Here is a 12984-nt window from a genome sequence, read left to right on the forward strand (position 1 = left end):
ATTGTCACCTAAGAAAAATTAGTATAGGCCTAATACACATATATACTATTTCCCCTTTTAAAATTTCCACACCCTAAAATTGTTCCTATTGTCATTGCCCATGCTCATTTCTTCTCGTTCCCTTTCTCCAAACCTTAATTATTCTAACCCCAAAAACCATGCATTGTACACTTTCACCTCTTGGTGGATTTTTTATGTGGAAAATAGAGAAAATTTCCTCAATATCTTTCAAGGAAATGTTATTGGCTTATTGAGATTTCTTTTCTTTTCCTAACCAAGCTTTAATACAAATAGGATTAATTATTCAAATTTATTTTGATACAAAGAGGATACAAGTACTATTATTAAAGTAAGACGTCTCTAACCAGTGTTTAGGAATGACTTTAAAAGTTCTAAAACAAGTGGTCATGGAATCCATTTTAATTACTTTTGGGTCAACTCCTTGTAGAAAAATAAACAATAAAATTTGTTTGTAATCCCGTTCGTTCGCGGCCAAAGGAAGCTTTTTAGTAATTTGCCAAAACAGAAATCTTTTGGGGTCAAGACTTTCTTTCATTTGAAACTTTTGGGTCCAGAATAGCATATCCAGTCAGTATGAGATGTCAATAACCAATTTCAATTCAACCCGATGACCGCTTTCAAATTGTGAGAAGTTCAAATTTCTTTTTATTTTCCCATTTTGACATTTAATGTGATAATAGAGTTGCCAGCTGCTCTCCTTTACACTCCTAACTAATTTTGGGTAACAAAGTTTGTATTTAAAAGGGTCCAAAACTTCGAATCAAATCCAAACTCAATTATCCCAAATCTCTCTACAAAATCAACATCTTTTGTTCATTATTGTAATCTCTTTATTCCATTTTCTTCACACCAAAAAATTAATTAAAACACCATAATAGATCATCATGGAGCAAAAAACCAACCTCCTCCTTATACTCTTGTTCTCTTTCACCTCCTTGCTAACTCTACCAATTCCAACCACCGCGTCTCAACCTATCTCCGCTGTTTTCGCCTTCGGCGATTCTACACTGGATTCAGGCAACAACAACCGCCTTCCGTTCACGCTTTTCAAAAGTGACCACAAACCCTACGGCAAAGACTTGCCAAATCACGTCCCTTCTGGAAGGTTCTCAAATGGAAAGCTCGCAACAGACTTCATGGTCTCCAAACTTGGCCTCAAGGACCTCCTGCCCGCTTATTATGACCCGAAACTAACCGACCGCGACTTGCTAACGGGTGTCAGTTTCGCGTCCGGAGGTGGCGGGCTGGATGATTTGACCTTGGCCGTGTCCAAGGCCACGAGTATGTCGAAGCAGTTGGAGGCCTTTGATGAAGCGTTGGGGAGGATGAGGAAAACTGTTGGGGAACATAATTGTAGCGAGATTGTAAAAAACGCTATGTTTGTGATCAGTGCTGGTACAAACGACATGGTGTTTAACATGTACGAGTTGCCCGTGACTCTTAGGAAAATTGCGTTTTCACCTTCAGGGTACCAGGATTTTCTGCTCCGGGCACTTGGATCTTTCGTTCAGGTAATAAATCTTAATTATTTGCTTGCCATTGGTGATATTAATTCCTGTAATTGAAGCCATGCATATAAATTCTGGCCATCACATCAAAACCAAAATATGCCGTAACCTTATCCTGGTACATTAGTTTACCTTAATTCATTGTAAAAATTACAATCAGTCTGAATCAAATCAACCTGATTTTATGGTAACGTTACGTGGACATATCATATAGGCACATAAATTGAAATTTTTATATATCTCATATAATATATGGTGTGGGTGTTTTTCGGGGGTGACAGAACCTATACAAGAGGGGAGCAAGGAGGTTCCAGGTGGCGAGTCTTCCACCAATCGGATGCCTGCCAATGCAGCTGACAATAGGCAGCATCTTCAATGGGCTTCGCCGTGTGTGCGTGGACCAGCAAAACAAGGACTCTCAGGCCTACAACACCAAGCTCCAAGACCTGATCTCAAGGTTGCAAGCCTCACTTTCTGGTTCCAGGCTCGCCTATTTTGACACCTACAATCCCATTATGGACATGTTCTCCAACGCAGACAAATATGGTAGGTTTCCAATTCTATCACCTCTTTCTCTCATTTACTCGTAAAATGGTCTGATACCGGATATCAATCTCAGATTTGTATACCTTGAACTGTTTTTTTGGGTTTCTCTGCTTATTTGTTTTAAATGTAGGGTTTTCATAAACACATGAAGGATGCTGTGGAACAGGGCTGGTAGAGTTGGGCCCTTTGTGCGGCGAGCTTTCATTGACATGTCCAGACGCTTCTAAATTTCTGTTCTGGGATTCGATGCATCCTTCCCAAGCAGCATACTCCGTTCTCGCTGACATGGCTCAAAAGACGGTGTTACCCTATCTTATTGCTTAATCATTTTTTGTTTTGTTTTTTTTGTTCAATTAGTCTGAAAAATTCATCAGTAGGAAACATATAAATATGTACTTTTCTTTCTTTTAAATGTAGTTTCGGTTAGCGGCTTTTTGAAGCTCATCGGTGTCAAGTTCATCAGTTGAAACTTGAACCATTTGTGTATGCTAAAATGAATCATTCATGCCTTTGCACTAACATATATAATCATGGCTAAACGAGAGATATATAAATTCATGCAATTCAAAATGAGAGATCTCATGAGGAAAACGTTACTATTTGAACAACATTTCAAAGATAACATATAAAAGTCGATCATTTGAGATTTCCAATAAATATGCTTTTTTATTGCCCTAAATCACTAATCAAACAAAAGATTTACCAGGAAATAGGAGCCTAAAAACTCTCAAAACAATGTACATGGCCACCAATTGTGCATATATTTTGGTAATACCAACAAAGAAAAAAATATTCGTCTCCATCGTTATTCACCATTTGAATATCTTTTTGCTAATAATAATAATAATGCTGGCTATATATCATGGATCGATACAAGACAATACATACAACAAAAGATCGAACAAGTATAGCGGTGATCTTTACCTTTTTATGGCGGTAGAATATGACAACGGTCAAGTTCATTCATTAATTTGGTCGAACAATATATCGGCAAGTACCTCAAGATCTCACTTAGAATATCATTGTCTCATTCATAAAGTGAGGTCCAGAGTACTTGGCATCCTCCCATGCTCCCCCCTGCCATGACCGCCACCTTCTAATTTCTTCATGCTAAGCTTCGAGGATGAAGATGAAGACAAGGAAAGAGATAAACTACAACCCTCCAAACCCTTTCCAAATTCATGATCATCTTTTGGTGGAACTTTCAGAGATAAATTCAAATCTAAGTCACAAGTAGTATGATCTGAATCTGGAGCCTTCCTTTTCAGCATGTTTTGCCCGTCTCGAATTTCTCTCCAACTATGATCTCGGCATGGCACGTTGATCATGGATTGGAACGACTCATCCCGAATTTGATGCCTTCTCCAAGTGGTTTGAACATAACTGGGAGATGGATAATTTGTATGTAAGTGATTGTTTGCTGAAGTGGGATTGTTCTTGTTGTTGTTTCCAAATATCCTATCAGCAACTGAACCATAAAGTCCAATGTTTCTGGTATTATGATCAAGTAGGGCAGTCCTGTGCGTATTGTAAGGGCGATAAATCTGGTGTTGGCGACCTCGCCAAGAGGCATCAGTGGCAGTGCCATATCTTAAACGAAACAAATTAATTAGTACTGGTTATTAGCTCAAATTATGATTCAATTAAAAAGAAAAGACTTGATAAATTGCTCAAAAGGGAGTAAACTAATAGAGCTAATTTATATATACCTTAATCCGGAAGAAGGCCATTGGTTGAAACTTTGTAACATGGAGAGTTGAGTGAGGTTGTAAATATGGTTGTCTCCGCCTTCCATGAAAAAGCCTTGCTCCGACATAACTGTCATACAAGGAAGTAAGATCTCACAAATTTGCAAATATGTAACCCTAACTTTTTCTACTAATTGTTGCAGGTAGCTCTCTGTGTGTATAAATTCAGTTTACCTTGATCGAGGTCTTCCATCTTCTTGCTCCTATACATCTAATCAGAGCCAGAAAAAAGAACATAAATCAGATGTATGAACCTGAATTTATATATTTTCGATCACGGTATTGAATTTTATATAGGACAAGTAGGAAAAGTATATGTATAGATCATGAAATCTGGAACAAATTAATTACTTGAAGATGGCTCTTGACATGAGCTATGCTAAGACCCTTGACATTCATCAATTGAAGCACCAACTTAGGTGTTGCTCCTGCACCATTAAATCACAATTAATACTTTTAGGAAACTGCTGGGCAGAGGCAAATTAAAATCTTAAATCATCACATATTTGTGATTTATATATGTACGGGACTTACTTTCTTGTCCACCTAATCTCTCAACTGCATGAACAAAGCAAAGATGGAGATCAGGTGTCCCACCGAAGCCTCGATGTCTTGGAACGAACATACTGCCGCACAGATCCAGAAACTCCCTTCTTCTCATTCTCTTCAATGGTGCTGTTGCTGGAGCTGACACCATTGTTCCTCAGCTGCAGGCCATCTTTGTCCATCTCCTCCTCTTCACCCTCATCTCCCTCATCATCTTCATCTTCAAATTCTTTCTGCTGATAGACGGCTTGTTTCAGAAACTTCTTCAGTGGAGCTTTTATCATCTCTTATGTCTTGGGATTGATGGGCAAAATAAGAAATAATGATAAAATCCTGATGAGATCATCATCTTCCTGTTTAGAAATTATATGCTCTGATGTCCAGTGAGTAGATGCTTGAGGAGATCCATTCTATACATACAAGCTAGGCAGTTGAGCTATAGCACTTGGAAAAAATGGAGAAATTGGAAAACAATGGAATTTATCTCCTAGCTATGACGCATGTGATTTAAGTATCTAAACCATATCTCTTTCTCTCCCTTCTCTCCTCTACATACATTATACAATACATGTATGTATGATAAATTTTGTCCATGTTCTTGTATATGTATATACATATACATGTACATGATATTAATTAACCAAATTACTATACAGGGGACCAATTACATACTTAAATGGTATAATAATAATCCTTATACAACCTAATTAATGTTCATATAAGTTAAACAAATCTTTCATGTCCGCACTTATGTATGTCTGAGACCAATAAGTTTTTGTGGTAAATGGTAATATTTTTTATTTGTTATCATAATATTTTTTGTTAGGAAATTGTCATGTTGCTCCTGTAATGAGCTAGGGTTCGTTACCACATGGAGACTGGGGCAAGTCAACTTTGTGAAGAAACAGCTAGTGTTTTGCACGAGCCTCTGTGCTGTGAAACAAGAATCCTGTGGGTGTGTACGTGGCTTTAAATAAAAAGAGGTTAGCTTGTCAGCTCGTGACCTGTGACTCATTTACATGCATTATCACATATATATCAGACCAAAAAATATTATTTGTAATTTGGTTTCAGGGTTGGCAATTAGGTTTTGAGTTCATTAATCCAAAACCTGCTGGGCCTTCCTCTCTGCTCTCCAGTCACTAGAAGCAAATGTAAATATAAGAAAAATGCCACTGCCATTTTACCTAGAATAATCATGGAGGAAGCGGTTCCAAGAGTCAACTATATCATCTGGGAAAGCTCTAGAATTTGGATCAGTTCGCTTTTGGTATTCGAATAACTAAATCAGTGTTGGGACCTTTATTAAATGAAGATTAACCCATAATCATGATAACTAATTCCAGTTTTTCATTTCTAATATCTTTTGAGATAGAGTTTCACACGTTATTGAAACCATTATAAGGAGAAAAACTTCTTTACCCATGTTTTATTGTCCTTTTATCTCTCACCTTATATAACTTATCAAATAAAGATAAATAGAAAACACAGACAATAAACGGATGTAATGAAGTATTTCCATTATAAGGCCGGCTTGCATGAGAAACAATGGAATTATTAAATGTTTGAGCTGAAAACCAAATATTCTGATTCTGGCCTCGTGTATGTGTAGCCCTCTCATTAATATTTATGCATTTATAGGTTACAACAAATATAATATGATACATAGTCATATGTAACCACTAAAGACTAAAGTTGTTCACCCCATCACAAGCATCCTGTCCTGAGAGAAATCACAGCCGTCAAACAAATGCCAGCTCTGTATCTTCCAAGAAACTTCATCACCAGGAAAAAGTATATGAATTACAATAAACTCACGACCCAAGAAGCCCAAACCGATGGAATAATATTAATATGGTGTGTTTTTACTGCTGAATTGGTCCAATACTTAACTTTATCTCATAATAATATAAAGACAGACAAAAGAGAGAAAATATTATACGATTGGCACAAGTTCAGACACACAAATGTGAACAGAAACCTATCGAAAAGAACATTATTATTATTATTATTATTATTTCTTTTACGACATTTACCATGGCGGGCTCTGGCTTTTGGCTAGAAAGCTATTAAAATACAGAGAGAGAGAGAGAGAGAGAGAGAGAGGTTTGTCTGAAAAGATTCGGCAGCATCCAACTGTGAATTAAGTCAACTCCCAACAGTACCTCGGTTTTATTCTTTGGTTTTTGTAACTTTGTTAAGGTAATTGTTGATTTCTTTTTTCTTGCATGAGAACTCGTGATCCTATTTATGCGGATCTATTTGGTTGGAGATGAGGATGTCTGTCTTTTCTCATCTACCTAAATTTAATAATAATAATAATCATCCATCACATCATCATGTATAATTATTTGTATGGCAATATACCATGCCATGCCATGCATATTGCCATCAAAAACTTCCGTCAATATGATAAGAATAGTTATTATTATATTCTGTTGACCATAAGTCTACTCAGTCGATGGCTCTTTAAATTTGAAAAAGAAAAGAGAAAAAAAAAAATTCAACGAAGACTCACAAGAATATATAGAATTCGCAACTGCCCTCGATTTTCATATTTTATACATATTAGTATATTCCTAATTATACCCCATACTTCTTTCCCCTCATATATCAAATCATCATGACATGCAATAACTGAGCTGTATTATATATGTGTGTCAAAACTCACAATGGACCACATCACTAAACCTTTTCGAAAGGAATTGGTAATTTAAGTGGTTAACTAATTTAAATGGCTATGAGTCATTATTCCTGCATATGAAGTCATGTATTCGAATTCTTGCTTGTTCATCTGGATGTTTGTGTGTTATTATTAGCGCGATGCATCAATTAGAAAACACGGAGAGGTAGTAGAAAATACATAGCGTTCGCACAATAATAACATCTAGATATTCACATAGAAGAATATATATATATATTAATTTTTGCGATTCTTTAATTAAATGGGCAGGTTATGTAACAAGTGGTATCACACAATGCTAATTATACTATAATGACGTATGCATGCATTAAAAGGAATAACATCGAACCTAATAATAGTTTAATGTGAAGGTATATTAGTCTCCTTTTCATTTGAGGCAATTTATGAGGTCTGAAGGCGATGTGTTACTCACCGTGTAACACCTTACGTATCATTTTATATATATATATATATATATATAATCCCCTTCTATTGAGGGATTCTTCAAATAATTTAATTTGAGTGACCCTTAAGCGTACTATAATTTTTTTCCAACATCCAATTCATTTAGGTCTTATTCATATAGATCATCCTTACAAAAAAATTAGACAAATCGAAACCATTTCGATATCCATTTGTCTAACAAAATCAATGAATAAGGTGCTTTAAGAAAGTACTAAATCAATAACTCAATGAATGGTCAAATGATATCGGATTCAAGTGATTTTTGTAGAGATAATCTTTGAATGAGTATCTACAGAATAGACGCTTGGATTAGTGAAATATAATCCGAGCCGCTCATAAGGGTGTCCTCAAATAAGCTTTATTTAGAGGATCCTCAATGGAAGCTCTCATATATATATATATATATATAAAATGGGGTATTGTGTAAGTATGCGATGATGAAGTAAATAAATAAACAGTTACTACAAGCAAGAATATAAACTTTCCTAATCAACTTGAATTTCTCATAATTAAAACCAGAAACCAATCTAAACTTTCCTTTTCTTCTGAAAATCTTTCACTATAATTACTCCGTTTGTCATAATATCTTATTTACTTGATTAGGAAAATATTTTCTTTTATTATTTATCTTCCAAAATAGATTAGGTTTTGACCCTATAAAACTAAAACTATATTCCAACAGATCGTGAGTTTAAGAAAGAAGTCAAGCAGATCAACATGGGTGATGGTGCTAGTGTTAGAGATATAATATTGAGCGGTTGTGGTTCTGATTTTGATCCAGAATGGGCAAGCCTTCCTCTGCTCGTTGTGTTTTTGGTGCTTGATAAGTTGATGGAACCCATCGACCATTTGCGATTTGCTGCCGTTTGCAAAGAATGGTCTTGTCTTGTGAAAGACTACAATCGTTCAACTCAGCGCTGGTCTCCCATGCTCATGATCCCAACCCAATTGGCAAAGTCTAATCAAACACTAGTCTATGGTGATTGTGAAGGAAAAATCTACAAGAATATTCAGGGTATTAAACTCCCAGAACCAATGCCTAAAACCGAAATTGCACATATATAACCCTATATATAACAGGCACTGCTGTTCCCTGATATGGTTGGTTGGCTATTGTGATTGTTGTCGTCATTATCGTGGAGGCAGACAACACCAAGTCGTTATAACTCTCTCGAACCCTTTCAGCAGTAGCAAAGCAGTGCCGCCGTCCCACATCAGTCTCCCTCCCTTGGAATCAAAAGACATCCTATTCGCCCTGTCCTCCGGGAGGGAAGTCGAGACCCGCGCAAAGGTTATGTTGTCCGCTGATCCAGCTTTGAATCCAGACAGTTATGCGGTTAAAGCATTCTTCCCTGCTGACTACCATATTTTTTACACTGGAGCAAGATTCACTGAAGAAGGACGAAGTATTTGGCGTGACCATCGAAATGCATCATTTCAGTTTTATGACGCTATTTTTTACAAAGGCCTCGTCTCTGCAGCTGATCACTTTCGTGGGTCGATTATTCCCGGTGACGTCAGCGTGATGCAGTCTCCAACACGTGGAAGCCACGTGTCGCCCCAGTGTTCCGATATGCTTTTCCGAATCCAATCCACGGCTGACATTTTTTGGCAATAAAATTATGAAAAAAATTGAATTTTTAAAAAAATACTAAAACTTCTGATTTTTCTATAAATACCTATCAATACCCTTTACTTTCAACACCAATCTTCATACATTTTATTCTACTTCTACTATTATTCACTCTTTACTCAACATTTTCCTCTCTTTCACCTTATATTTTTATTTCTTATTTTATAAGCTTCTTCTATCGAAAACCTTCATTGTCCACCAATACAAAGCAATTGGCACAACTAACATAACCATAAAAAAGTATTTTGTTGTTTATATCTACTAATGAGCAATTTGACCATGGAAGATGTTTCCATGTGTGAGGCTTGGCTCCAAATTTGTCATTGTCCCGTGTCAGGCAATGAGATGAAATTTTTCATATGTTGAAAAAATCATGCCGGGGTCAACTCGTACGGAAATGACATTATCTAGTAGGTGGAAAATTCTCAATAAAGAATTGGGAAAATGGAGAGATGCCTTGTCAAAAGCGATGCACAACTATAGAAGCGGGGAAAATCGTACTAACGAGGTAAGTATTTTGTAATTTTCGTTTTGTTAAGTTTAATGTCCTAATGTATATATTTTGTTAATATTTATGCATTTTAAATATTTTGTTAATATCTCTGGATTTTAAATATTTTGTTAATATTTCTTGCATTTCCAATTGTTTCTTAATATTTCTTGCACTTCCAATTTATTTATAAGGTTAATTGAATTTTCATTTTTTTTTTGTTACTTGCATATCCAATATATTTTAAATATTTCTTGCATTTTCATTTTTTTGTTAAATAGATTATTCAAGCACAGATGTGGTTCGGTGCAACTGAGGGTGGTAAAAAAAGTTTCACCATCATAAATGTTGGGAGGTGGTGAAATATTGCAAACGCTTCATAATTATTCCCACGGGTCCCGAGGTTATGTTAAACGAGACGTCACTCCGTAATTCAATGTCATCGGATTAACCTATCGATTCCCCTATGAGTCAAGACTCACCCATCGAAAGGAGCCGAGGCCCATTAATAAAGGCTACTAAAGCAAAGAAAGGGTAATTCAAGCAATAATAATTCAAAGTTTTGGAGAAATTGCAAAGTGAACGCCAAGAATTGAAATGGAGCAGAACGCCAAGAGAACGAGATGGCAATTGGAGTATGAGCATGCAGAAATGGAGTATAAGCAAAAAGATATGGACAAGACGGATCGGGAAACCATGGCGATGGACACAAGCCATATGTCCCCTGAAACAAAACAATTTTGGAAGCTAGAACGAAGGGATGTTATGAGAAGAAGACTTTTCCGGAATGATGGGCCTAGCAACACGGATTGGTTAAATGATGAAAACCATTAAATTAGTTGGCATACCTTTTATGTATTTGTATCTTTCATGTTTTCTATTAAAGTTGTTGTAATTCATGTATTTTATTTTAGTAGTAGTAATTCTTAATGACTTGTATTGATTTCTTTATTTAATAAACAAAGTATTCAATAAAATACCTTTTTATTCAACATATTCTATACATCAATCAAACAAAACATAATTAAAAAAGGAGTTTCACTAAAACACTCAAAATGGGGGTTGAAATTATAAAAAAACCAAAGCACTATTTAAACATATAAACACACCCAAAACCCATCATTACACACACTCAAACCCATTTATAAACACACCCAAAAGTTGACTTTGGGGTTGATTTTGGGTGCCATAGATGCTCCATCAAGTCAACTTGACGCCTATCATGAATATACGAAGATTACTGTACATCGATCTATCATCCGGTCATGAAACGACCATCCTTCACCAACTGCTTCCACCAAACGGTTCTCCACTTGGCCCCATAGGCCTTTCATAAACTGTCAAGGTCGTGTTCATTGATCCAGTTAGAGACCTCAAAGCATCATAATTGTACTCATCCTCCACAATCATATTATGGAGGATGATGCAAGTCATCATAATGCTTCTGAGGATCTCCTCATCAAACATATGGGCCGCACTTCGAATAATCAACCACCGAGCTTGAAGGATGCCAAAACACTTTTCAACATCTTTTCTGTATCCTTCTTAATAGGTAGCAAATAATTTTTGCTTCTGGGATCGGGGATTCGAAATGGATTTGACAAAAGTGGTCCACCTCGGGTAGATGTCGTCAACTAGATAATACCCCGTCTGGTAGACTGTATTGTTGACTTGATAGGTGATATTGGGGTCTTGGCCTCTCAATACATCGTTGTAGACTGGGGATTGACCCAGCACGTTGAGGTCATTTTGGGATCCGCACCTCAAAGAAGGCATGCCAACCCATGTGTCAAAGCCACGCCATTGCCGCATGCAACGATGTTATCAATCATTCCCGGAAATCCTAGAGCTTGATTTTTGTAGAATTGAGGTCCTCGAGTAGGTCTCTGGGTAGTCCCAGTGTACAAAGTTTCAATCGACATAAAATCTTACCAAAGCCTCCAACGAGTGACTTCCCATCTGCATAATCTCATCCACCTAATCGCAGATGCTCCATACGCCAACATTCAGATAATAGCCGTAAGCTTTGCTCCGAAGAAGCCCAAAACCCAAATATCACACTTTGAATAAAGTATGCATCATAATTGCAAATATCACATGACTTTATTGAACAAATGGGATTGCATTCTAAATTGCCTTAGAAAATCAACATCATAGACAAAGAAGTTGGCATAAAATAATCTTCCAAAAGATTCTTATCCCGTAATACCTATGTCCGGTTTACACCTAGCCGATTGTGAACCACAAACAAGTACTTCTTTCTTCTATGCAAAGCCACTGCTATGACAACTTGTTCATCGACTTGTCTCAACTCATTGATTTATCTCCTTTACTTCGCTTTCCTCATTTGTTTCTCGCTTGCCTCTCAAGCATTTCTAAAATCTTTCATTGAGAATGAATGGAGTATAAATTCTAAACTCGAGAAATAAAATATAGAGATGAAGTGTGAAATAGTATAGATGAATGAGCTCTAGTTTTATAGAAATTTAAGATAGATGCCAATGCATTGATTTGATTTATTGAAAATCTTATCCGAAATTTGAAATTATCCAATTTAAACTCAAATTTATCTGAATTTTGAATTTGAATTTAATCCAAATTGAACCCAAAAATCTTATCCGAAATTTTATCCGATTATAAATAGTCTTGAACACGTAGGAACCCTGAAATCTTATCCAAAATATTATCCAAATTAATTATTAAGATAAAAAATTTATGAAAAAACAAAAATGAATATAATTGCTCTTAGCCATGGCAACGTGAAACACAAAATACTATTTGGTAGCGGAACCACTATTCACGAATATGATCGCCTTAACCCTTCTTGCTATGACTAAGGGCAAATGAGTGGAATTGCTCATATGTGTCAAAACTCACCATGGATCACATCCCTTCGTAGGGTTTAGTTAAAGCCATTACTCATGCACTCGAAAATCATGCCTACTCCCAATATTACTTGTGTAAAAACAAAATAAAACTAAACATATTATTTATTTATTTATTCTAATCAAAAAGACTTATTCTTTAATAAATTGGGCATGTAGAGTATATTATTATGTAAAGTATGCATATTAAAAGGAAAGAAATAACATCGAACCTAATAATAGTTTAATCTCAAGGTATGCTAAGTCTCCTTTCATGTTATTCTCAAGGTATGCTAAGTCTCCTTTTCATGTGAGGCAATTTTGTGGAGAAATTATAGAATAGTACGGATATACCACGTCATGATGATACTCTCCATTCAAATTTTAACACGGTCTATTTTTGAAAAGAAATTAATTACTTTATTACAGCAAGACTTACTTAACTATTATCTTTAAAATAAAATTAGAAAAGTCTTTAAA

The 12984-nt window shown here is 35.9% G+C and overlaps 2 protein-coding genes across 2 annotated transcripts; one reads left to right on the plus strand and one right to left on the minus strand.

The window, feature by feature from the left end:
- The first annotated feature begins 845 nt into the window (after positions 1–845).
- LOC103333048 (SGNH hydrolase-type esterase superfamily protein) lies at positions 846–2572 on the plus strand. Its single transcript, XM_008235846.3, has 3 exons — positions 846–1532; positions 1811–2075; positions 2206–2572. Exons 1-3 carry the CDS (start codon positions 906–908, stop codon positions 2214–2216), a joined length of 903 nt encoding a protein of 300 aa, XP_008234068.2. The 5' UTR covers positions 846–905; the 3' UTR covers positions 2217–2572.
- A 145-nt stretch (positions 2573–2717) lies between these two features.
- On the minus strand, positions 2718–4653 carry LOC103332813 (Homeodomain-like superfamily protein). The gene is given in 6 exon segments (XM_008235568.2): positions 2718–3665; positions 3785–3893; positions 3998–4034; positions 4175–4251; positions 4358–4415; positions 4417–4653. Coding segments are annotated over 6 exon segments (1077 nt in total). The 3' UTR covers positions 2718–3106.
- Between the last annotated feature and the right edge of the window lie 8331 nt (positions 4654–12984).

The sequence above is a fragment of the Prunus mume genome, linkage group LG5 (assembly GCF_029339155.1).
Source record: "Prunus mume cultivar Tortuosa linkage group LG5, ASM2933915v1, whole genome shotgun sequence".
In the NCBI taxonomy this organism is placed as follows: domain Eukaryota; kingdom Viridiplantae; phylum Streptophyta; class Magnoliopsida; order Rosales; family Rosaceae; genus Prunus; species Prunus mume.